Source organism: Chiloscyllium punctatum, chromosome 32 (assembly GCF_047496795.1).
Source record: "Chiloscyllium punctatum isolate Juve2018m chromosome 32, sChiPun1.3, whole genome shotgun sequence".
Classification (NCBI taxonomy): domain Eukaryota; kingdom Metazoa; phylum Chordata; class Chondrichthyes; order Orectolobiformes; family Hemiscylliidae; genus Chiloscyllium; species Chiloscyllium punctatum.
Window position 1 is genome coordinate 30677561 of NC_092770.1, and position 22104 is coordinate 30699664.

General features: G+C 45.2%; 1 protein-coding gene across 1 annotated transcript in view; it reads left to right on the plus strand.

The window, feature by feature from the left end:
* Positions 1-22104, plus strand: part of LOC140458023 (serine/threonine-protein kinase 38-like) — a 70592-nt gene that overhangs the window by 22229 nt on the left and 26259 nt on the right. Inside the window, exons 2-4 of the mRNA XM_072551985.1 lie at positions 6478-6617; positions 17903-17954; positions 19080-19202. Coding sequence (XP_072408086.1) covers positions 6484-6617; positions 17903-17954; positions 19080-19202 — 309 coding nt within the window. The 5' untranslated portion in view covers positions 6478-6483. The remainder of the gene's footprint in view (positions 1-6477; positions 6618-17902; positions 17955-19079; positions 19203-22104) is intronic.

Below are 22104 nucleotides of genomic sequence, written 5' to 3' on the forward strand. Positions count from 1 at the left end.
GTGGTGGGAAAGGGACTTGTGTATGTTTTTCTTTGTTTGGAGCAGTATGGGTGGGAGGGCCGATGGCATGGGCCGAGATAAGAATCGGGCAGCATGGAGGCATTGAGTGGGTTGGCATTCCCATATTATGGCAGGCCAACACATGTTGTGGCTATTTGTTTCCATTCACTCATGGAAAGTGGGTGTCACTGGCTGGGCCAGCATTTATTATCCCATCCCTAGTTGCCCCCTGAGAAGGTAGTGGTGAGCTGCCTTCTTTACTCGCTACAGTCAGTGTGCTGTAGGGAGAATATTGCTGCTGCTGTCACTTTCTCTGCAGTGATGTGGACTGAGGGATAAATATTGGCCAGGACCCCCTGGAGAGATCCCAGGGGCTGCTCTTCAGAACAATGCCTTGGGATCTTTGACACCCCACTGATAGGTTAGTGGGGCCTCCGATTTATTTATGCTTTATCTGACCAATGACACCTCTTGACAGTACAGGCCTGTGTGTCTGAAGTGCAGCTTGAACTTTAACCCTTTCCATGATGTGGAAAAGCTGGTGTTGGACTGGGGTGGACAAAGCTAAAAACCACACAACTCCAGGTTATAGCGCTGCTCCACTAGCTCCCTGATTAAGGAGCAGTGCTGCGAAAGCTAGTGCTTCCAAATAAACCTGTTGGACTATAACCTGGTGTTGTGATTTTTTAACTTAATCCTTTCGACGTGAGAGGCAATAATAGAACATAGAACATTACAGCGCAGTACAGGCCCTTCGGCCCTCTGTTGCGCCGCCCTGTCAGTCATAACTGAGGAAAAAGGATAAGGTTTTCTCTTTGCAAGTGGTTCTGATGCATTTTAAAATCGCATTACTAAGGTCACAGAATCAGAGAATACCCCAGTGTGGAAGCTGGCCATTCGGCCCATCAAGTCTGCACCAACCCTCCGAAGATCATCCCACGCAGACCCAGCTCCCCTACCCTATCCTTGTAACCCTGCATTTCCCATTACTAATCCACCTAACCCACACAACTTGGGTCTGTGGGAGGAAACCAGCGCACCCAGAGGAAACCCACATAGACACAGGGAGAATGTGCAATCGCCTCACAGTTGCCAGAGGGTGGAATCGAACCTGGGTTCCTGGTGCTGTGAGGCAGCAGTGCGAACCACCCTAAGGTGCCTGAATCCAGTGAGGTTTTTAAGTGTTACAGTAATGACTGTGTACTCAGTACAGGTGACTCAGTGCTGGGAGAGGTGGAGTTTACAAACTAACCAAGTGACCCTGGGCAAGTGTCTTGCGCTCTCTCTCTCACAAGGAGTCTAGCACCACATTGTTGGTTGATCTGCAACAAAGTGCAATCACAGCATAGCGCCTGCCTGCACAAACTAAACATTGACATTAGTCCCAGCATTGGGGTTAGTTGGCTCATTGGTTTATACTGTGGTTTAGATTGATGTCAGCAATATAGCTTCTCCCTCTACCCTGGCTGTAGAGGATTGTTGGGGTATGATCGTTGCTGTGTGTTTAATGACAGGGTGGTGCCTGTCCAAGTATAGAACCACTTGTCCATTGCCTATTGTCCTCTGTGTACTGGAACTATTGCCTAGTTAGTTGCAGTGGAAAAACATTTTTATACAAAAGAAGGCGCATCCAAAACTGTGGGTATTGTAATGGAGAAGCTCAAAACGAATGAACTAACATTGTATCATTAACGTTCGTGTTTCTGAATAGGTAACCTCCAGGCCTGGGTTAACAGTGTCCTGATTAGCTCACAAGAATGCAAACTCAGTTTAAAGACAAATGAGAAATAAAGAGCCGGTTGCAGTGAGAAATGAAGTGGTCAGATTTTATTGGCAAACCTTTGTTGGCAATAATTAAGCAGCGATGAATTTTGGGTCTATCCTAAGCATGCAAAGGGTGCTATGTAAATGCACAATCTTTAATTGTTAGGGAGCGGTGTACTATCTTGCAGCGTTTACTTATTGTGCCAACATTAGTTTTTCATCACCTGTGAACTTTAATCTGAAAGCATCTGTTTCCTGTTTTTAAGTTGCCCGCGGGTTGTCAGTACATTTTGTCTTGTTGTTGTAATCTAGTACAGCAAGATTTTCAGTCGGGTGTGTTAGATGTTTGCTTGAGAAGAAAAGGAAAGCAGCAGAATTAAGGCCATCACCAAAGTTCTATTGAAGAATGGAGCTCTGAGTTTTGGGGGAAAATAAAACTCTGCCCAATTTGACCAGGACATCTGAAAACCAGCTGTTCATCCACAATAGCTTCTTTTTGCAATTACTAGACCCTCAAGCCAAATGTTACAAGAATTCCTTCTCTCTGCATATGCTGCCTGACTTCCTGAGATACTCCTGGTGAAATTACATTGTTGGCTGTGAGTCAGTGCGGAATGCTCTGAGTTGAGAAAGTTGTGGGTTCAAGGCCCACTGCAGTAATGTTAGAGCACAACGACTAGCTCATGCAGTACTGAGGGAGCTCTGCACTGTCACAGAGGCACTGTCTTCTGGATGAGCTGTTAAACTAAAACCTGATCAGGGACCCTTTTTCTTTTTTAAAAAAAAGCGACACTGTTTCAAAGAAATAGTGCGAGACCTTGCTCTGCGTAACTGAGTTACTCCGCATCCTGAATTCTAGCAGTCACAACTCAGTGGGTGTAAAATGCTTTCAGAGGCTTGAAGAACTCCTGTTGTTTTCTCTGGAGTGGTGGAGGCTGAGGGGAGATTTGATAGAAGTCTGTTGTGGTTCTGTTCGCCAAGCTGGGAATTTGTGCTGCAGACGTTTCATCCCCTGTCTAGGTGACATCCTCAGTGCTTGGGAGCCTCCTGTGAAGCGCTTCTGTGATCTTTTCTCCGGCATTTATAGTGGTTTGAATCTGCCGCTTCTGGTTGTCCGTTCCAGCTGTCCGCTGCAGTGGGCAGTATATTGGGTCCAGGTCGATGTGCTCATTGAACAACGAGCACCCAAGCTACAAATCTTCACACAAACTTTGATAGAAGTCTCTTAGAATTAATGAGAAGCATTGATGGGGTTGACAGTCAGAATCTTTTTCCCAGAGTTGAAATGTCTAAAACCAGGGGGCATGCATTTAAGGTGAGAGGGGAAAAGTTCAAAGGAGATGTGAGGGGCAAGTTTTTATACACAGAGGGAGGAGTGTGGAAAACATTGCCAGGGTGGTGGTAGAGGCAGCTACGATAGGGGCATTTAAGAGACTTTTAGATAAACACATGAAATGCGAGGGATAGAGGGATATGGATCAAGGATAGACAGAAGGGATTGGTTTAATTTGGCGTCATGTTAAGCATAACATTGTGGGCCGAAGGGCCTGTTCCTGTGCTGTACTGTTCTGTGCCCTGATTCTCTCTGAAAGTCATACCATAGACAATGTGAGTCTTATTTTAAGGGACAGCTAGGTTTGTGTAGATCAGGAGTGTGAAGAATGAGTGACCCAGCCTAAAGGACATTAGTGTGCTGTGTTGGGATTTTGCCAACAAAATCTGACCACTTCACGGTCACTTTAGCTGCGATTGGCTCTTCATTTCTCATTGTCTTTAAACTGAGTTTGCATTCTTGTGAGCTAATTGGGTTACTGTTAACCCAGGCCTGGAGGTTACCTAGTCAGGAGCACAAACGTTAATGATACAATGTTAGTTCATTCTTTTTGGGCTACTCCATTGCAATACCTCAACCAATCAATAGTCAGTTTGGTAGCCAATCGGCACTATCCTCTCGCGAAATTGAAATTTTCCCCTTGAATTGGTATTCTTGCAAAGTGTCCTGATGCGGGCTATGCAAAGATTCCACAAAATGTCTCTTTTTTTTAACTCCTAGGGCAGTGTTAGCCACCAGGTGATCTGTTTTTAGTGAAGTCAGTTGAGGATTACATCTTCCCCAGGATATCGGGGTGAAAATATCCCGAGCTTCTTTGAGGTAGATAGTCCCACAGGATCTCTTGTGATTTTGCGCAGAACTGCTTCAGTGTCCCTTGCAGATTATAAGGCAGGGTAAGATCGAAGTAAAGAATCAATTAGCGGTCCTTTTTTTTTGGTTTTGTTTCGTAATAGCAAACGTTTACAGAAATTGGAAGTGTAGAAATGAAAACTGAAACTGATGGGAACTCTTGTCAGGCAGTAATGACAGAAAAGGAAACAGTAACATTTTGACTCAGATGATCAATTACAGAAGGAAAACGTGGCAGATTTTTTTCATTGGACAGAATTAGGCCATTATTTTTGTATTAAAAATCAGCAATTTTATGCAGTGGGTGCAAATCTGAAGCTTTCATTTTTTAAACTTTTTAAAAAAAAATAATTGGTTGGTTGATTAAGAGAAAGGGTTTTTGAAGAAGTAACAAAGAAGATTGATTGAGGGCAGAGCAGTAGATGTGATCTACATGGACTTCAGTATGGCGTTCGGCAAGGTTCCTCATGGGAGACTGATTAGCAAGGTTAGATCTCATGGAATAAAGGGAAAAACTAGCCATTTGGATACAGAACTGGCTCAAAGGTAGAAGACAGAGGGGGGTGGTGGTGGAGGGTTGTTTTTCAGACTGGAGGCCTGTGACCAGTGGAGTGCCACAAGGATCGGTGCTGGGTCCTCTACTTTTTGTCATTTATATAAATGATTTGGATGCCAGCATAAGAGGTACAGTTAGTAAGTTTGCAGATGACACCAAAATTGGAGGTGTAGTGGACAGCAAAGAAGGTTACCTCAGATTACAACAGGATCTGGACCAGAGAGCCAATGGGCTGAGAAGTGGCAGATGGAGTTTAATTCTGATAAATGCGAGGTGCTGTATTTTGGGAAAGCAAATCTTAGCAGGCCTTATACACTTAATGGGAGTGTTGCTGAACAAAGAGACCTTGGAATGCAGGTTCATAGCTCTTTGAAAGTGGAGTCACAGGTAGATGAGATAGTGAAGATGTTTGGTATGCTTTACTTTATTGGTCACAGTATTGAGTACAGCAGTTGGGAGGTCATGTTGCGATTGTACACGACATTGATTAGGCCACTGTTGGAATATTGCGTGCAATTCTGGTCTCCTTCCGGTCAGAAAGATGCTGTGAAACATGAAAGGATTCAGAAAAGATTTACAAGGATGTTGCCAGGATTGGAGGATTTGAGCTACAGGGGGAGGCTGAACAAGCTGGGGCTGTTTTCCCTGGAGTGTCGGAGGCTGAGGGGTGACCTTATAGAAGTTTACAAAATCATGAGGGGCATGGATAGGATAAATAGACAAAGTCTTTTCCCTGGGGTTGGGGAGTCCAGAACTAGAGGGCATAGGTTTAGGGTGAGAGGGGAAAGATATAAAAGAGACCTAAGGGACAACTTTTTCACGCAGAGGGTGGGACGTGCATGGAATGAGCTGCCAGAAGATGTGGTGGAGGCTGGTACAATTGCAACATTTAAGAGGCATTTGGATGGGTATATGAATATGAAGGGTTTGGAGGGATATGGGCCGGATGCTGGCAGGTGGGACTAGATGGGGTTGGGATATTTTATTGGCATGGGCCGGTTGGACCGAAGGGTCTGTTTCCATGCTGTATATCTCTGACTCTATATGAATATTATTATAAGGCTTTGGGGGAAAGACAGGCTGTGGAATTGCAGGACTTAGAAATACATGCCATTCTTTCAGTGGAGTCAGAGTCTGGATGGTGAATGACCTGGAACTTGCATCCAAGTTGATTGGGAGCATAGTCAAGGTGAATAAATCTACCATGTGATTATAATAAGCTTTTGGAGATTCATTGCTTGTGTAGTTCAGTATGAGGTTATTGATAAGTTTTTAAAAATTATTAAACACAGTAAGTAGATGCTTTATGAATAATAGCCATAGAACATTCCAAAGCCAGATCTTTGATTTGTTTTCTGTTCAATCGCAGGGTGTACCAGAATTGACATCTTTTTCAGAATGCTGGCTGTTTGTCATTGCTAGTCTTTGTTGGTTAAGATCTTGCAAACAGTGAGGCGATACGTTAATCTGTGTGGGTTAGGGGCAGAACATTGACCAGAGGCATTCCTTACTCTTCACACAGCACTGGTGGGATCCACGGGCCTCCACCCGAATAGGCAATGGGGCGTATTTTTTAATCTCACTGACTCCCAGCATCTCTGCCAATGTGGAGCCTAAATTGAAGCTTAAAATAGGGGCATCTGCTCAACAGAGCTGACATTTAATTTGGGTCAGTCGTGATCTTACTGAATGGTGGTTCAGGCTTGAAGGGCCGAATGGCCTATCTTGTTCTTTATCAGTGAATCAGAAGATATAAGCATGAGAATTTTCTCACTGACCTAAATCTGAGAGTATGATTTCTATCTCCAGCTTGTGGTCTAAACAACTTGACAAGTGCTTGAAGCAGAAGCCTGTTGCATCATTGGTTAATTCCTGTCTCCTTTCTGTTGCGTGTCAGTGATAAACCAATCTGTTCCCCTTGAGCAGAGATCAGTAGGAAGCCACTTGATGGTGTTGTTCTTCACTCTTCTGGCAGGTTACCATGGCGATGATTGGAGACTCCACAGCATCCTTTGCAATGAGTAATCACACGAGGGAGAGAGTGACTGTGGCCAAACTGACACTGGAAAATTTCTACAGTAACCTCATCGCACAACATGAAGAGAGGGAAATGAGGTAACCTCCCTTTCAATCTCTGTCAGGAGTATGCTTGGCCCCTCACTCCTGTTCAGTCAGATCATTACTAAGCTGCACTGTTTGTTTGTTTTTCTTTATTCTTTCTTGTGATCTTGGACAAGGCCAGCATTTGCTGACCATTCCTCCTTTTCCCTGGAACTGTTGACCTGCCCAGGCCATTTTTCACCTGATTGAAATGGCACTAGCAAGCTAAAGGCAGAGTAGAGTGAGACTGGAGGGGTCTCACTAGGTTAAAAATGGCAGGTCTCCTTCCCTTTAAATGAACCAGGTGGGACTTTACAACAAAACTGCGGAATTGTTACAGTGCAGAAGGACCATTTGGCCCATCATGTCAGCTCAGGTTCTATCACCGAGTGCAAATCTCCATCATTTTCCCCATCCATAGGGTATCATTTCTATCCAAATAGGCATCCAATGCCGCTCTTGAATACCTCAATTGAACCTGCCTACCCCACATTTCCAGGCTATGCGTTCCAGAGCCTAACAACTCGCTGGGTGACAATGCTTTTTTTTTTCTCATGTCACCCTTGTTTCATTTGCACAACACTTTAAGTCTATGCCCTCTTGATCGTTCTTTTTCCTTTTGAGTCACGGAGATGTACCGCAGGGAAACAGACCCTTTGGTCCAACTCCTCCATGCCGACCAGATATCCTAAATTAATCTAGTCCCATTTGCCAACACTTGGCCCATATCCCTCTAAGTCTTTCCTACTCTTGTACCCGTCCAGATGCCTTTTAAATGTTGCTATTGTACCAGCCTCCACCACTTCCTCTGGCAGCTCATTCTGCATAAAAAGGTTGCCCCTCTGTACCTTTTAAATCTTTCCCCTCTCACTTTAAATGTGTGCTGTCTGGTTGCCCTCCCCACCCCAGGGAAAAGACTTTGCCTATTTACCCTATCCACGCCCCCCGCCCCATGACATTTATAAACCTCTATAAGGTCACCCATCAGCCTCCGACGCTCCAGGGAAAACAGCCCAGCCTGTTCAGCCTCTCCCTGTAGCTCAAACCCTCCAACCCTGGCAACATTCTTTTCTGATCCCTTTCAAGTTTCATAACATCCTGCTGATAGGTGGGAGAGACCAGACCTGCACACAGCTCCCTGCTTTCGACATCCTCCAGCCTGCTTATGGTTTTGAAAACGTCAATCATCTCTCCTCTCAATGGCTTTCTCCCGGAGGAGAACTGTCCCAACTTTGTCAATCTATTCTCATCACTGAGGTTTCTCATTCCTGGAACCATTCTTGTAAACAAAAATCAATAATAATTTCATATTGATACAGGAGTAGGCCATTCAGCCCCTCGAGCCTGTTCCACTACTCATGAGGTAATGACTGATCAGTGGCCTAACTCCACACTCCTACCTTTGGCTGATGTCCCTTAATACCTTTCACATAACAAGAAAATCTCAATTCCAGATTTTAAATCTAACAAGTAATCCTGCATCCATTGCTGTTTGTGGAAAAGAGTTCCAAACCCTTCTCGCTCACTCTCAAGGTGCTGACCAGATGGCAAGTCAACTCTGGCTAAGCTGTTACCATGTAGAATATTCCCTCTTCCGTAAATTTTTCTGATCGTATGACAAGTGGAAGAGGGTCAAAATTTCAAATAAGCACAATACCTTATGCTGCAGAGAAGACACGTTGTTGCAGTAAAATTGTTGTGATTGCAATTTGTCATTCTTGCATTGGTCCTGAGGAGTGAGAGATCAAAATCTTTAACCACAGGCCGCGCCTCCACGATGCACTTTCAAAGGATTTTACCATTTTAACCCATTCTAACCTATTTCATTGTCCATTCTATACTTTGAAATATCTTTTGATGTCCCCACCCTTCATTGTCATCGCTGTCCCCATTATCACCACCAGCACTGCCATTATAATCGTTGTCACCATTGTCAACACTGTCATCACCGTCGCAGCACCATTACTACCACCATCACTGCCATCATGGCTTTGTGCAATGGACATATGGAATTGACCAATGCCATTAGGAGGTAATTCTAAGGCCAGTGGGCAAAGTTGAAAGTGATAAGCTGAGAATGGGCCGATTTTAGCCTGGAGATACTGCAGTGAAACATTGACATGTGCGGAAACTCATTCTCCTGCTTTATCCAACTCCATTTGAGGCTGAGAAGCCCATTCCTGTTTACTTTATGTCCACCCAGTCTGCAGCCCCTCCCTCACAGCAAGAGATGGTAATTCTGCCTGCTTCACTGTTTGGATAGATCAGTACTTGAAACTCATTGAGCCAAGATTTTAATTAATTCAGGGGCTATGGGTGGGGCTGGATCAAGCACCATTTATTTCCCAGCCTTAGTTGTCTTTGAGAAGGTGGTGGTGAGCCTTAGGCCGTGTAGGTTAGGAGCACCCATAATGCTTTTGGGAAGCGAGTTCCAGGATTTTGACCCAGCAACACTGTTGCTTCATAATGTTTTATACCTTTACCCAACAAAAAAAATTGAACTCTAACTTCAGCATGCATTGATTCCAACTGGAGCTGCAGCTTTCCATTATCCTTCCTGATTTCCCTTCTGAAAGGCCTAATGCTAACTTTGTTTCCTTGTTTGGGGTGTTTCCCCCACGAGACAAAATGGTTTCTTCCTGTGGAAGGGCCCAGTCATTGTAAAGTGGTATTTCACCAATTGAAAAGAGGGGTGAAGACTTCAAGAACCCCCTACCGCCAACTCCTCTTACCCCAAAGGAGGGGGACACCCAGTGGAGGAGTTGTAATGTCTTCGGACTCTTAATCCAGAACCCCAGGTTAATGCTCTAGGGGTGTGGGTTCAAATTTCACCATGTCTGATAGATTTATTTTTTAAACGTTAGTCTAATAGTAACCATTAAACTACTGTTGATTGCAGTAAAAACCCTCTGGTTCATTAATGTCCTTTAGGGAAGGAAACTGTCATCCTTGTGACTCAAGACCCGCCACAATGTGGCGGATGCTTAACTGCTCTGGGGTAATTGGGGATGGGCAGTAAACGCTGACCTAGCCAGTCACCCCCACTTCCCTTGAATGAACCTTTTAAAGAAGTGTGTTGCTCGAGATTATTCTGCTGTGAACACAGCAACGAGAACTGAAGGTGTTTGTCGCTTCCCCAGCGGCTGGGACTATGAACATTTCAGTCATGATGAATCCCAGCGTTCTAGGAGATTTCTGCTCCTCTGGGTTTCTAAATAGACTAGATATCTGGAGCCAATGAGACCCAGATGTCAACTTATCATTGTGTTTGATGTCTTCATTTGGCTCCCTCTCCCTCGGCCCTTGTTTCGTTAAGATTTGGGAAGCCAGAAGCTCTGTGTTGGTGCTTCCTGGGCAGCGCTGAGGAGAGATGCTCCTTCAGAGGGGGCTTGTCTTGAGTTGAGATGTTAAGTCCAGGCCCTGTGGATGTCACAGACCCCATTGCACCGCTTTAAAGTGATTCAGAAAAGCTTCCCAGGACTTGATCAATATTTGTCCCTCGACCAAGAGCAGATTATCCGGTCAGGTCTCCCATTTGTGTGGGATCTTGCTGTGTGCGCACAGGGCTAGTTGAACCTGACAAATGCATAGAGTGGATTGCTTGTAAAATGCTTTGGAAGCATTTTCAACAGGAAGCTTGTAAAACCCACAGCACATGGACTGCAGCGGTTCAAGAAGGCAGCTCACCCCCACCTTCTCAAGGGAGTCCAAGATGGCTAATTGCTGTTAGCCCAGCCAGTGATGTCCACATCTCACTAAACATATATTCAAAACCACTGTATACCTGATGTGTCCAGCCTGTTCCCATCCTCCGCAGGCCTACTCTTGCACTGTCTCCTTGCAGACACTGTGAAAGCAGAACCCCATCCCAAAGAATTGCAAAAGAGGAAAGGTTCCTGTTTTTGTGCATGATTGGTTAGTTGCAGGAGAATTCTGAAATGGACCCCTCTCCTGCTTAAATGTAACTCCTTCTCATCTTCTTTTCCCTCTTTTTCTTTTTTTTTGTTTATTTCCCCAACTCATCACCCTGTCTTTGTGCTTCCCTTCAGTCTCTCTCTTTCCTGTGAAAAGGCTTTGCTCAGATTTTCTCTGCTGATGTTCGCCCCAAGTTCTTTACGCCAGGGTGGATCTCAAACCGAGAGTTGGTATCGAGGTGTGTGTATGCGCTACTGTGTTAATCGCCTGTGGTTTGACTCGTTTTGAGGAACAGGAAGTTTGTGGGAGCAGACGTTAGGGAGGGGTTTCTCTCCTGAGGTTTTTAGTTGATGTTAATGACAGTTTGAGGTTTGGAGTGTGTCGTCAGCTGTTTGCCCTGTGCTGAGATACAGATGCAGCCAGAACTGAGCTGCTTCAATCTAGTTCATAACAGTTCCACTGTCTACAAGGAACCAGTCAGGAATGGGATGAATCCACCCCACCTTGCTGGTTGACCACACCTCCAACAACACTCAGAACTTGACACCATCCAGTATTTTGACCCACGACAGTGAAGGAACAGCAATCTATTTCTAAGTCAGGGTGGTGAGTGGCTTGAAGGTGAACTTTGTAGAGGGTGGGGTTCCCATGTATCTGCTGCCCTTGTCTTTCTAGATGAAAGTGGTTGTGGGTTTGGAAGGTGCTGCATGAGGGTCTTTGATGAATTTCTGCAGTGCATCTTGTAGATAGTACAAAACGCTGTTACTGAGTGTTGGTGGTGGAGCGACTGGATGCTTGTGGATGTGATGCCAATCAAGCAGGCTGCTTTGTCTTGGATGGTGTCAAGTTTCTTGATTGTTGTGGGAGGTGCAGTCACCCACCTTCCTAACTTGTTTCTTGTAGACAGTGGAACTGTTTTGGACGAGATTGAAGCAGCTCAGTTCTGGCTGCATCTGTATCTCGGCACTGGGCAAACAGTCAGCATTGCTAACCACGCACTCCAAGAAGTGTGTTGCTTGAGAGTAAACCACTCCGATCACAGCGATGAGAGCTGAAGGTGGTGTTTGTTGCTTCTCCAGCGGCTTGGACTGTGAACATTTCAGTCTGTATGAATCCCAGCATTCCAGAAGATTTCTGCTCCTCCGGGTTTCTAAGTAAGCCAGATGTCTGCAGCCAATGAGACCCAGATGTCAAGTTATCACTGTGTTTGATGTCTTTGTTTGACTCCCTCTGCCCTCACTTCAGAGAGAGGGGTTATGTACCCAGCAGCACATTTGGCAGAAGCTCTGTGTTGGCACTCTCTGGGCAGCGCTGAGGGATAGCTGCTCCCTAATTGACCAAAGACCCTCAGACAGCAAACCCACAACCACTTCCATCTAGAAAGACAAGGGCAGCAGATACATGGAAACACCACCCTCTGCAAGTTCACCTTCATACCACGCACCATTCTGACTTGGAAATATATCGCTGTTCCTGTACTGTCACCTGGGTCAAAATCTTAGAATTCCCTCCCTAAGGACATTGTGGGTCAACCCACAGCACAGGGACTGCAGCGGTTCAAGAAGGCAGCTCACCCCCACCTTCTCAAGGGAGTCCAAGATGGCTAATTGCTGTTAGCCCAGCCAGTGATGTCCACATCTCACTAAACATATATTCAAAACCACTGTATACCTGATGTGTCCAGCCTGTTCCCATCCTCCGCAGGCCTACTCTTGCACTGTCTCCTTGCAGACACTGAAAGCAGAACCCCATCCCGAAGAATTGTAAAAGAGGAAGGGTTCCTGTTTTTGTGCATGATTGGTTAGTTGCAGGAGAAACCAAATACTGGAATCCTGAAATGGAACTGGAGGACAGTGTTCAGGTAGCACCTGCGGAGAGAGAAACAGTTGATAGTTTTGGTCAATGACCTTCCAGAGAATGGAAAACATCATTAGAAATGTATCTGGCTTCCAACACTTCAGGGACAGGGGCCATGTGTGTGAAGGAGAGTTTAAAAGCTACACATGGATGAGGACTCCAAGTTGGACTTTAATTCTGTTACTAGTTCTTCCGACCTCTGCCACTCCAGCCAGTGCAAGCCTGGTAGCTCAAGGTGTCTAGTTACCTCAGCTGGCAAGTATGCATTTGAACTGCACACCCTAATTGACTGGTATCTTTCACAGCTAACTCTGTAACTGTCCGGAGCTAAGATTGTTGTGCGCTCAAATCCTACTCCAGAGATTTGAGCCCCCAATCCACGCTGACCCTTCATTGCAGTACTGAGTTGGTAAAGTGTGGTGCTGGAAAAGGCACAGCAGTTCAGGCAGCATCTGAGGAGCAAGGGAGTTGGTGTTTCAGGCAGGACTCTTCTTCAGGACTGGTGAGGGGTGGGAAGGGGGTAGGGGCTAGGGGAAAGGTAGGAGGTAGGAGGTGATTGTGATAGGTCAGGTGGGAAGGGTGAATCGGAGTCAGAGGGTTGGGTGTGGTATGAGGTAGGCGGAAGGGAGATTTGGAAACTGGTGAATTCAATGTTCGTGTTATGTGGCTGCAGGCTCCCGAGGTGGGAGGTGAGGTGTTCCTCCTCCTGTTTGCGCGTGACCTTGTGTAAATGGTAGAGGAGACCCAGAATGGACATGTCCTCAGGGGAGTGGGAAGAGAAGTTGAAGTGGATGGCCACAGGAAGTTCGGGTTGGTTAGTGCTAAGCAAGGGCTGTGCTCTCCAAAGTGCCTCCTTTTTGGTAGAGTCATCGAGATGTACAGCAGGGAAACAAACCCTTCGGTCCAATGTGCCCATGCCAACCAGATATCCTAAATTAATCCTCTTCCCAATTTGGCCCATATCCCTCTAACCTCCTCCTATTCTTGTACCTGCCTTTTTAAATGTTGTAATTGTACCAGCCTCCACTTCCTCTGGCCGCTCATTCCATACATGCACCACCCTCTGCAGTAAACTCTGTCCCTGTCTGCCCACTTGGGTAGGTGTTAAAGACCTCCACCACTTTTCTCATCTAAGATAAGTTGAAGAGGCAAATCTTTGACCAAGCTTGTCATTATCACCACATGGAGCTCAATGTTTGACTTTTGGGTGTGGCAGATGAAGGTATTTGATCTTTCACAGACAATAGGAGCAGGTCTAGGCCATTTGGCTCCTTGAGCCTGCTCTGCCGTTCAGTGTGATCATGGCTGATCATCCAGCTCAGTACCTTTTTAATCCTGCTCCCTCCCTCCCCCCGATACCCTCTGACCTCTTTATCCACAAGAGCTTTCTGTGGTAATTTATACGACAGGCTCACGGTGGCACAGTGGTTAGCACTGCTGCCTCACAGCGCCAGAGACCTGGGTTCAATTCCCACCTCAGGCGGCTGACTGTGTGGAGTTTGCACATTCTCCCCGTGTCTGCGTGGGTTTCCTTCGGGTGCTCCGGTTTCCTCCCACAGTCCAAAGATGTGCAGGTCAGGTGAATTGGCCATGCTAAATTGCCCCTAGTGTTAGGTTAGGGGTATGGGTGGGTTGCGCTTCGGCGGGGCGGTGTGGACTTGTTGGGCCGAAGGGCCTGTTTCCACACTGTAAGTAATCTAATCTAATCTAATCTAATCACTCACTAACTGGGTGAAGAAACTTCTTTCCTCATCTCAATCCTAAAAGATTTCCTTATCCATAAACTGACTCTGGGTTCTGGACTGCCTGGCTTTTGGGAATTTCGGGCAAAATGCACCAATCTCTTGTCTCTAATCTCCAGCATCTGCAGTCCTCACTTTTGCCTGGATTTTGGGAATGTCCTTCCTGCGTTTACCCAGTCTAACCCTGTTAGAATGTTATAGGCTTCCATGAGAATCACCCCCCTCATTCTAGACTCCAGTGATTATAGGTGCTGGAAGAGCACAGCAGTTCAGGCAGCATCGAAGGACCAGCGAAATCGACGTTTCGGGCAAAAGCTTGATGAAGGGCTTTTGCCCGAAACGTCGATTTCGCTGGTCCTTGGATGCTGCCTGAACTGCTGTGCTCTTCTAGCACCATTAATCCAGTGATTATAGTCCCAACCAATCCCATCTCTCATCACACTTCAGTCCTGCCATCCCAGGAATCAGTCTGGTAAATGTTCATTGCACTCCCTCGATGACCCGAACATGCTTCCTCAGATAAGACAACTAAAACTGTTGACAGTACTCCAGGTGTGGTCTCACGAAGGCCCTGTACAATTGCAGCAAGACATCCCTGCTCCTGTGCTCACATGTTAATTCATAGAATCTGTTGCCTCAAGTTCTAATTCTGATTTTAAAAAATAGTCTCCTTTAACATGTCCTGTGATAGTGAAGTTTTCTTATCAGCTCAATATCCTCCAGGGATGTGGGTGTTTTGAGCAAGTCTTTGTGACCAAGTCCTCAAGTCCCTTGAACTGAATAGCTTTTGGGGTCATTTCAGGGGGTAGTCTATTTACAGCACATGGACTGCAGCAGTTCAAAAAGGCAGCTCAACCACCCCCTTCTCAAGGCATGACTAGGGAAGGGCAATAAATGTTGGTCCAGCAGTGACACCCATGTCCCATGAATGAATACATTTTTTTAAAAATGTTGTCAACCCCATTGCTATGTGTCTGGAGTCACATGCAGGTCTGACCAGGTAAGGATGGCAGATTTCCTTCCCTGAGGGCATTAATGAAATAAATGGCGTTTTAAACAATGGCATTTCATGGTCACTATGATGAAGACTAACTTTATATTCTAAATTAATTGAATTTAAATTCTCCTAGCTGCTGTAGTGGGATTTGAACCCATGGCCCAAGAACATTAGCTAGAATTCTAGACTATGAATCCAGCAGAAAAGCCACAACACCACTTTCTCCCTAAAATACACCTGCATCTGTTTCTGGGAATAAGGTTCAGTTTGGTTTCTTGTTGTCATCTCTCTGGTATTCACTCTGTCCCAGTTTGTCATTTTCTGTAATCTGTGATGTTTGCTGGTTATGTTGTTAATTGCTGTGACAGCATTGCTGGGTTCTGGGACTGTCGAACCATTTTCCTACATGGTGCCATGTTTGGGCTGGTTTGAATTTGTGATGCGGGATCAATTAATTACCTCTGGGTGTTTTGAATGGGATTAGTGGAACAGTTTCCACGATGGAATCATTAGATATGGCCGTGGGGGAGATGGTTCACCAAAAGTTCCTGTGACTCCAGAGATCACGATGTGGTAATTGCTCAATGGGACTGTGCAGCGCTCAGAAACGATCCTTGTTTATTTGAGCAATGTGGAGAATATCAGCATGTCTGAGGTTGAAAGGATTTAGGCATGCAGACCCATCTCAATGGTTGCTGACCTGTTGTAGCTTCTGGTTCAGTGATGCCTTGGTTTCATTTGACAGTTTGCATCTTGTATTTGAATTCCCTGCACAATCTTGCACCTCCCCATCTCTGTGATCTCCTCCAGCTCTTCAATCCCCCATGTTCCCCTTACTTAAGGGGAAGTGGTGAAATATCACTGGACTAGAATCGTGATAATTAAGGCTGATCTTCGGGAGATTTGAGAATCAAATTCAACTTTTTTCAAAAAAAAAGAATTTAAAAGAACACTTTTATATAATGGTGACCATGTAAGCATAAAAAACCCGCTGTAATATGGTTGACCTGTAACTGTCCTCTGGATGATTTAGGGATGTGCAATAACCAGTGATGGCCAAGAGTCATGAAGGAATATTTTGAAGAATTCTGGCCTCTTCACTCCCTGTACTCAATGAACAGTTTTTTGTCTTCAGTTGCCATTTTGACACCAGGTCAGGAATTTCCCCTCAAAGCCCCACTACTTCTCTCCACCTGTTTTTAACGTCCATCTCTCTCTCATTCTTTTCTTCTTTCTTTTTTTCTTTCCCTGTCTCTCCCGTTCCCCCTCTGGCCCGTACCCCCCCTCCCTGGCCCGTTTGCCCCCCTCCCTTTCGCTCGCCCGTTGCCACCCCTCCCCCTCGCTCGCCCGTTACTCTTCCCGCTCTCGCCCTCACCCCCTCTCGCCCTTTCTCGCTCTCGCCCCCGACCCCTCTCGCCCTTTCTCGCTCTCGCCCCCCGCCCCCCCCCCTTGTCCTTTCTCCCTCTCTCGCTCTCGCCCCCTCTCTCGCTCTCGCCCCCCTCTCTCGCCCTTTCTCGCTCTCGCCCTTTCTCGCGCTCGCCCCCTCTCTCGCCCTTTCTCGCGCTCGCCCCCTCTCTCGCCCTTTCTCGCGCTCGCCCCCGTTCTCGCCCCGCCCCCTCTCTCCCCCTCCCTCATGAAGACAGGGTGTGTAGAAAAGCCCACAGTAACTGCCAGTGTGGTTTAACCATTTCTTTGTATCACTGAAACATGATTCCTGTTACCTTCAAATTCTAGCCCTTTTGGATATCACATTTAACATCCCATTTCTCCTTGTTGCTGATTTTCTGTATCTGTTCCTGACTTCTTAACGACTTATCCACTTGGAGCCCCACCCGCATTCTTCCTGGATTTTACCTGCTTTCTAGTTTGTCACGATTCAGAGAGGCCCTTGATCTGTCATGTCTTGGATCTCAAGTTGATGTTGACTTCACACGTGCCTACACATGTCTCCGATATGCCTGTTCATTTAATCAACAGATATCTCCTTGTAAATTTTCTTCTAAAAATGAATTTCTGGGATGTGGGGGTCACTGGCTGAGCCAGTATTTATTTACCATCCCTAATTGCCCTTGAGAAGGTGGGGGTGAGCTGCTGCTGTCCATCTGCTGTAGGTATACCCGTAATATCCTTAGGGAGTTGGAGAGTCACATTTCTGTCTACAGTGATGACAAAGCTACTTAGTTTTGTCAGCAGCAATATGTGGCTATGTTCTATTAACTAAGTAGTTAGTAAATACAATAAATAATTGGAGGATCCCACCAGTTTCATCCTGCTAATCAGTGGACAGTGGTTGCAAAATCTCCCTACTATGTTTTCTGCCACGCAGCCATTTTCTAGATGATTGGTGCAAAACTAAAATTATTTCAACTTTAGTTCCATCATTTTAAAAACTCTCTACACGTTAGGAAAGGTATGTTGGCATGATCAGAAATAAAGGACTATCAGCACTTCAATACAAAACGCAAGCCTGACCCATCGTGTGGGAATGAAGGAGTGCTGCACTGTCTGAGGTGCTGTCCTCTGGGTGAGGCTTTAAGCCAGTCCACATTATTCTGTGTCCTCTTTGTCTGTGGTCACACTCATCCCATACATCCTAGCCTGTTCCGAATTTCGTCCCTTTCCATTAACTGCCCGATTAAACTGATTCTTAAATGTAGCTGTGATCTCTGCTACATTGTAGTTTGTGCATTCTGTAGCCTCCTGAACCATTCCCCCTCTCACCAGACTTTTCAAACTTTATTTATTCGTTCATGATTTTTAATGCAATATCTTCCTTGTTTCTCTTCCAGACAAGTACAACTAGAAAAAGCCATGGAGCAGGAAGGATTAGCTGATGAAGATGTAAGTCCCACCTCAGTGAGCTGATGACTTTGCCAATAATTCTCATTGATGTTAAAACTTGGCGGTAAATTTTCATTGTCTTCTCTCAGGACTCTGTGTTTAATCAGTCAGACAGTCCACCCAGTCCATGCTGCTCTTCATCCCAAATAAAACCAGTCCCACCTGCCTGCTCCTGGTCCATATCCCTCCGGACTTCTCCTATTCATGTACTTTATCCAAATGTCTTTTCTGTTTACTCGTGGACTTGAGGTCAATTAATAGCCTCATTTCTAGCAAAAGCTGTAAAAAAAAGCTTTAAATTGTTGACTCCTTGTGGGGCAAACTAAAAATAAACAGAAGGCTTTCATTAAATTGTGTACTTCCTGATTTCTAAATCCCAAAATGTTTTAAAGCTGTTGAAATAATGTTCAAGTGGAGTCTGTTAGAATGTAGGAAGCACAATAACAAAATCATGGGAGTTCTCAGAACGGTGAGATCATCTATTTTTAATGAGGGATAAACATTGACCAGGACACGAAGGAGAACAGTTCTGCTTTTATTCAAAATAATGGCTGTGGGATCTTGCAAATTCACTGGAGGTGGCAGATAGGAGTCCCATTAAACTAACTTGATTGATTGGCACCTAATCCACCACGTTAATCATTCACTTCCTTCACCACTGACGCTCAGTAGTAGCAACCTGTACCATCCACAAAATGCACTGCAGAAATTTACCAAAGGTCTTCAGACAGCACCTTCCAAACCCATGATTGCTTCCATCTCGAAGGACAAGGGCAGCACATATATGGGAACACCACCCCCTGCAATTTCCCCTCCAAGCCACTTGTCATCTTGACTTGGAAACATATCACCATTCCTTCATTGTCATTGAAATCCTGAAATTCACACTCTCTCCCACTACTCCCCTCCACCACTGCCCCCCCCCCCCCCAAAAAAAAGGGACATTGTGGGTGTATCTCCAAAGGTTAGGCGGTCAAATGGGACATGATTATTGATGTCACTCGGGAATGTTTTGAGTGGTTTACTGTGTGCCCTTTCCACAGGTTAAACCAGCAACAGTATGCAGAGTTCATATGAATTGTGATGGCCTTTATTGATGTGTTCTTTGTGTTGTGTTTGCAACAGAAACAAATGCGAAGAACACAACACGCTCAGAAAGAAACAGAATTTCTTCGTCTCAAGAGGACGAGGTTGGGTCTGGATGACTTTGAATCTCTGAAGGTTATAGGAAGAGGTGCATTTGGGGAGGTGAGTCCAGTTTCAGTGTTTGGTTTATAAGCTTCTTGGAACCTGATGTTTCACAACAAGTCCCCTGAGAAATTGGGTCAGCAGTTTTAAGTGTAGACAAACCGCCTGCTTTAACTTTCAATCTGCCTTGGGGAGCAATGTTGCATTGGTGCAAGTTCCTGTTTCTAGAAATGGCTTCATTTTATTTTGAGTGAATTCTTTTATGCCAGGTTTAACAAAACTGTATGTAATGCCATATTACTTTTTAATGTTGGGCTGGAAGGCACTAGGTAGTGCAGGATTGAACACCACCAGCCGCCACACAACAGGCCGTGTCTGGGAGTATATCGCCATTCCTTCAGTGTTACAGGAACAAACTTCTGGAATTCTTTCCTGAGTACAGGAGCAGGGATGTCTTGCTGCAAATTGTGCAGGTTCAAGGTGAGGCCAGAGCTGGAGTGTTGTGTGTGGTTTTGGTCTTCCTTCCAGAGGAAGGATGTTCAAGCAATGGAGGGAGTACAACAGAGGTTTTGATGAATTGTACATGAGGAGATCCAAACCCTCCCAGCCCTAAAGTTCTGTAACCTTTTCTATTTAAATGGTTTATTTCTTTTCTAGAATTGCTGCCAAAATCGACAATTTAACATTCTCCCGCATTATACTCCATCTGCTGAATTTTTGCCCACTCCCTTAACATATTTATATCTGTATAGCTGAAAGAAACAGGACATTATTGGAACTTCTTCTGTCTTGAACTGATCAGGGACAGACAAAACATTTGAAATGGAGCAACAATTTGTACTGTTTTGAGAAAAAGATGTTGATTGGTTGGCTGGCAGGTCAACTGTGATTGGTGGGGTGTTGCTATGAATAATGCACTAAGGAGTTATTGTCTTTCATGGCTTAGCTTCGTTTAAAAAAATCCATATCTGTTTGCAAGTGTTCTCGCAATTAGTGTCTGAGCTATATTAGGCAGAGTTCCATCTCTGAAGGACGTCACTTGGGGTTCTGATAACGATCTGACACCTTTTTTCACATGCTAACCTGTAACTTGATAAAATCCAGCTGAATCCATTTCCCGACTCTGTCATTGTAACCTTTCAGTCTTTCACTGCATTACTGAACTCATGGAGGGAAAACCTTCTTAATTGAGGACACAGTACAGAGGTTCATCCCCAAGAAAAGAAAGATTATCCAGGGAGGGATTAGACAGCCATGGCTGACAAAGGAAGTCAGGAAATGTATCAAAGAAAAAGAGAGATCCTATAAAGTGGCCACGAGCAGTGGGAAATCAGAAGATTGGGAAGGCTACAAAAACAAACAGAGGATAACAAAGAGAGTAATAAGAAAGGAGAGGATCAAATATGAAGGTAGGCTAGCCAGTAATATTAGAAATGATAGTAAAAGTTTCTTTCAATACATAAGAAACAAACAACAGGCAAAAGTAGACATTGGGCCACTTCAAGCTGATGCTGGAAGGCTAGTGATGGGAGATAAGGAAATAGCAGGAGAATTTAATAAGTACTTTGCGTCAGTCTTTACAGTGGAAGACATGAGTAATATTCCAACAATTAAAGGGAGTCAGGGCGCTGAGTTGAGTATGGTTGCCATTACAAAAAAGAAAGTGCTAGAAAAGCTAAAAGGTCTTAAAATTGACAAATCTCCTGGCCCCGAGGGCTACATCCTAGAGTTCTGCGGGAGGTGGCTGAGGAAATAGTGGAGGCGTTGGTTGAGATCTTTCAAAAGTCACTGGAGTCAAGGAAAGTCCCAGACGATTGGAAGATCGCTATTGTAACCCTGTTCAAGAAAGGATCAGGACAAAAGATGGAAAATTATAGGCTAATTAGCCTAACCTCGGTTGTAGGTAAAATTCTAGAATCCATCGTTAAGGATGAGGTTTCTAAATCCTTGGAAGAGCAGGGTCGGATTAGAACAAGTCAACATGGATTTAGTAAGGGGAGGTCATGCCTGACAAACCTGTTGGAATTCTTTGAAGAGGTGACAAGTAGGTCAGACCAGGGAAACCCAGTGGATGTGGTTTATCTAGACTTCCAAAAGGCCTTTGATAAGGTGCCACATGGGAGGCTGCTGAGTAAGGTGAGGGCCCATGGTGTTTGAGGTGAGCTACTGGCATGGATTGAGGATTGGCTGTCTGACAGAAAGCAGAGAGTTGGGATAAGAGGTTCTTTTTCAGAATGGCAGCCAGTGACAAGCAGTGTCCCACAGATTTCAGTGTTGGGGCCGCAGCTGTTCACGTTATATATTAATGATCTAGATGAAGGGACTGGGGGCATTCTAGCGAAGTTTGCCGATGATGCAAAGTTAGGTGGACAGGCAGGAAGTACTGAGGAAGTGGGGAGGCTGCAGAAGGATTTAGACCGTTTGGGAGAGTGGTCCAGGAAATGGCTGATGGAATTCCATGTGAGCAAATGCGAGGTCTTGCACTTTGGAAAAAAAGAATACAAGCATGGACTACTTTATAAACGGTGAGAAAATTCATAAAGCCAAAGTGCAAAGGGATCTGGGAGTGCTAGTCGAGGATTCTCTAAAGGTAAACATGCAGGTTGAATCTGTGATTAAGAAAGCGAATGCAATGTTGTCACTTATCTCAAGAGGGTTGGAATATAACAGCACTGTTGTGCTACTGAGACTTTATAAAGCTCTGGTTAGGCTCCATTTGGAGTACTGTGTCCAGTTTTGGTCCCCACACCTCAGGAAGGACATCCTGGCACTGGAGCGTGTCCAGCAGAGATTCACACGGATGATCCCTGGAATGGTAGGTCTAACATATGAGGAACGGCTGAGGATCCTGGGATTGTATTCATTGGAGTTTAGAAGATTAAGGGGAGATTTAATAGAAACGTACAAGATAATACATGGCTTGGAAAGGATGGATGCTAGGAAATTGTTTCCGTTAAGTGCA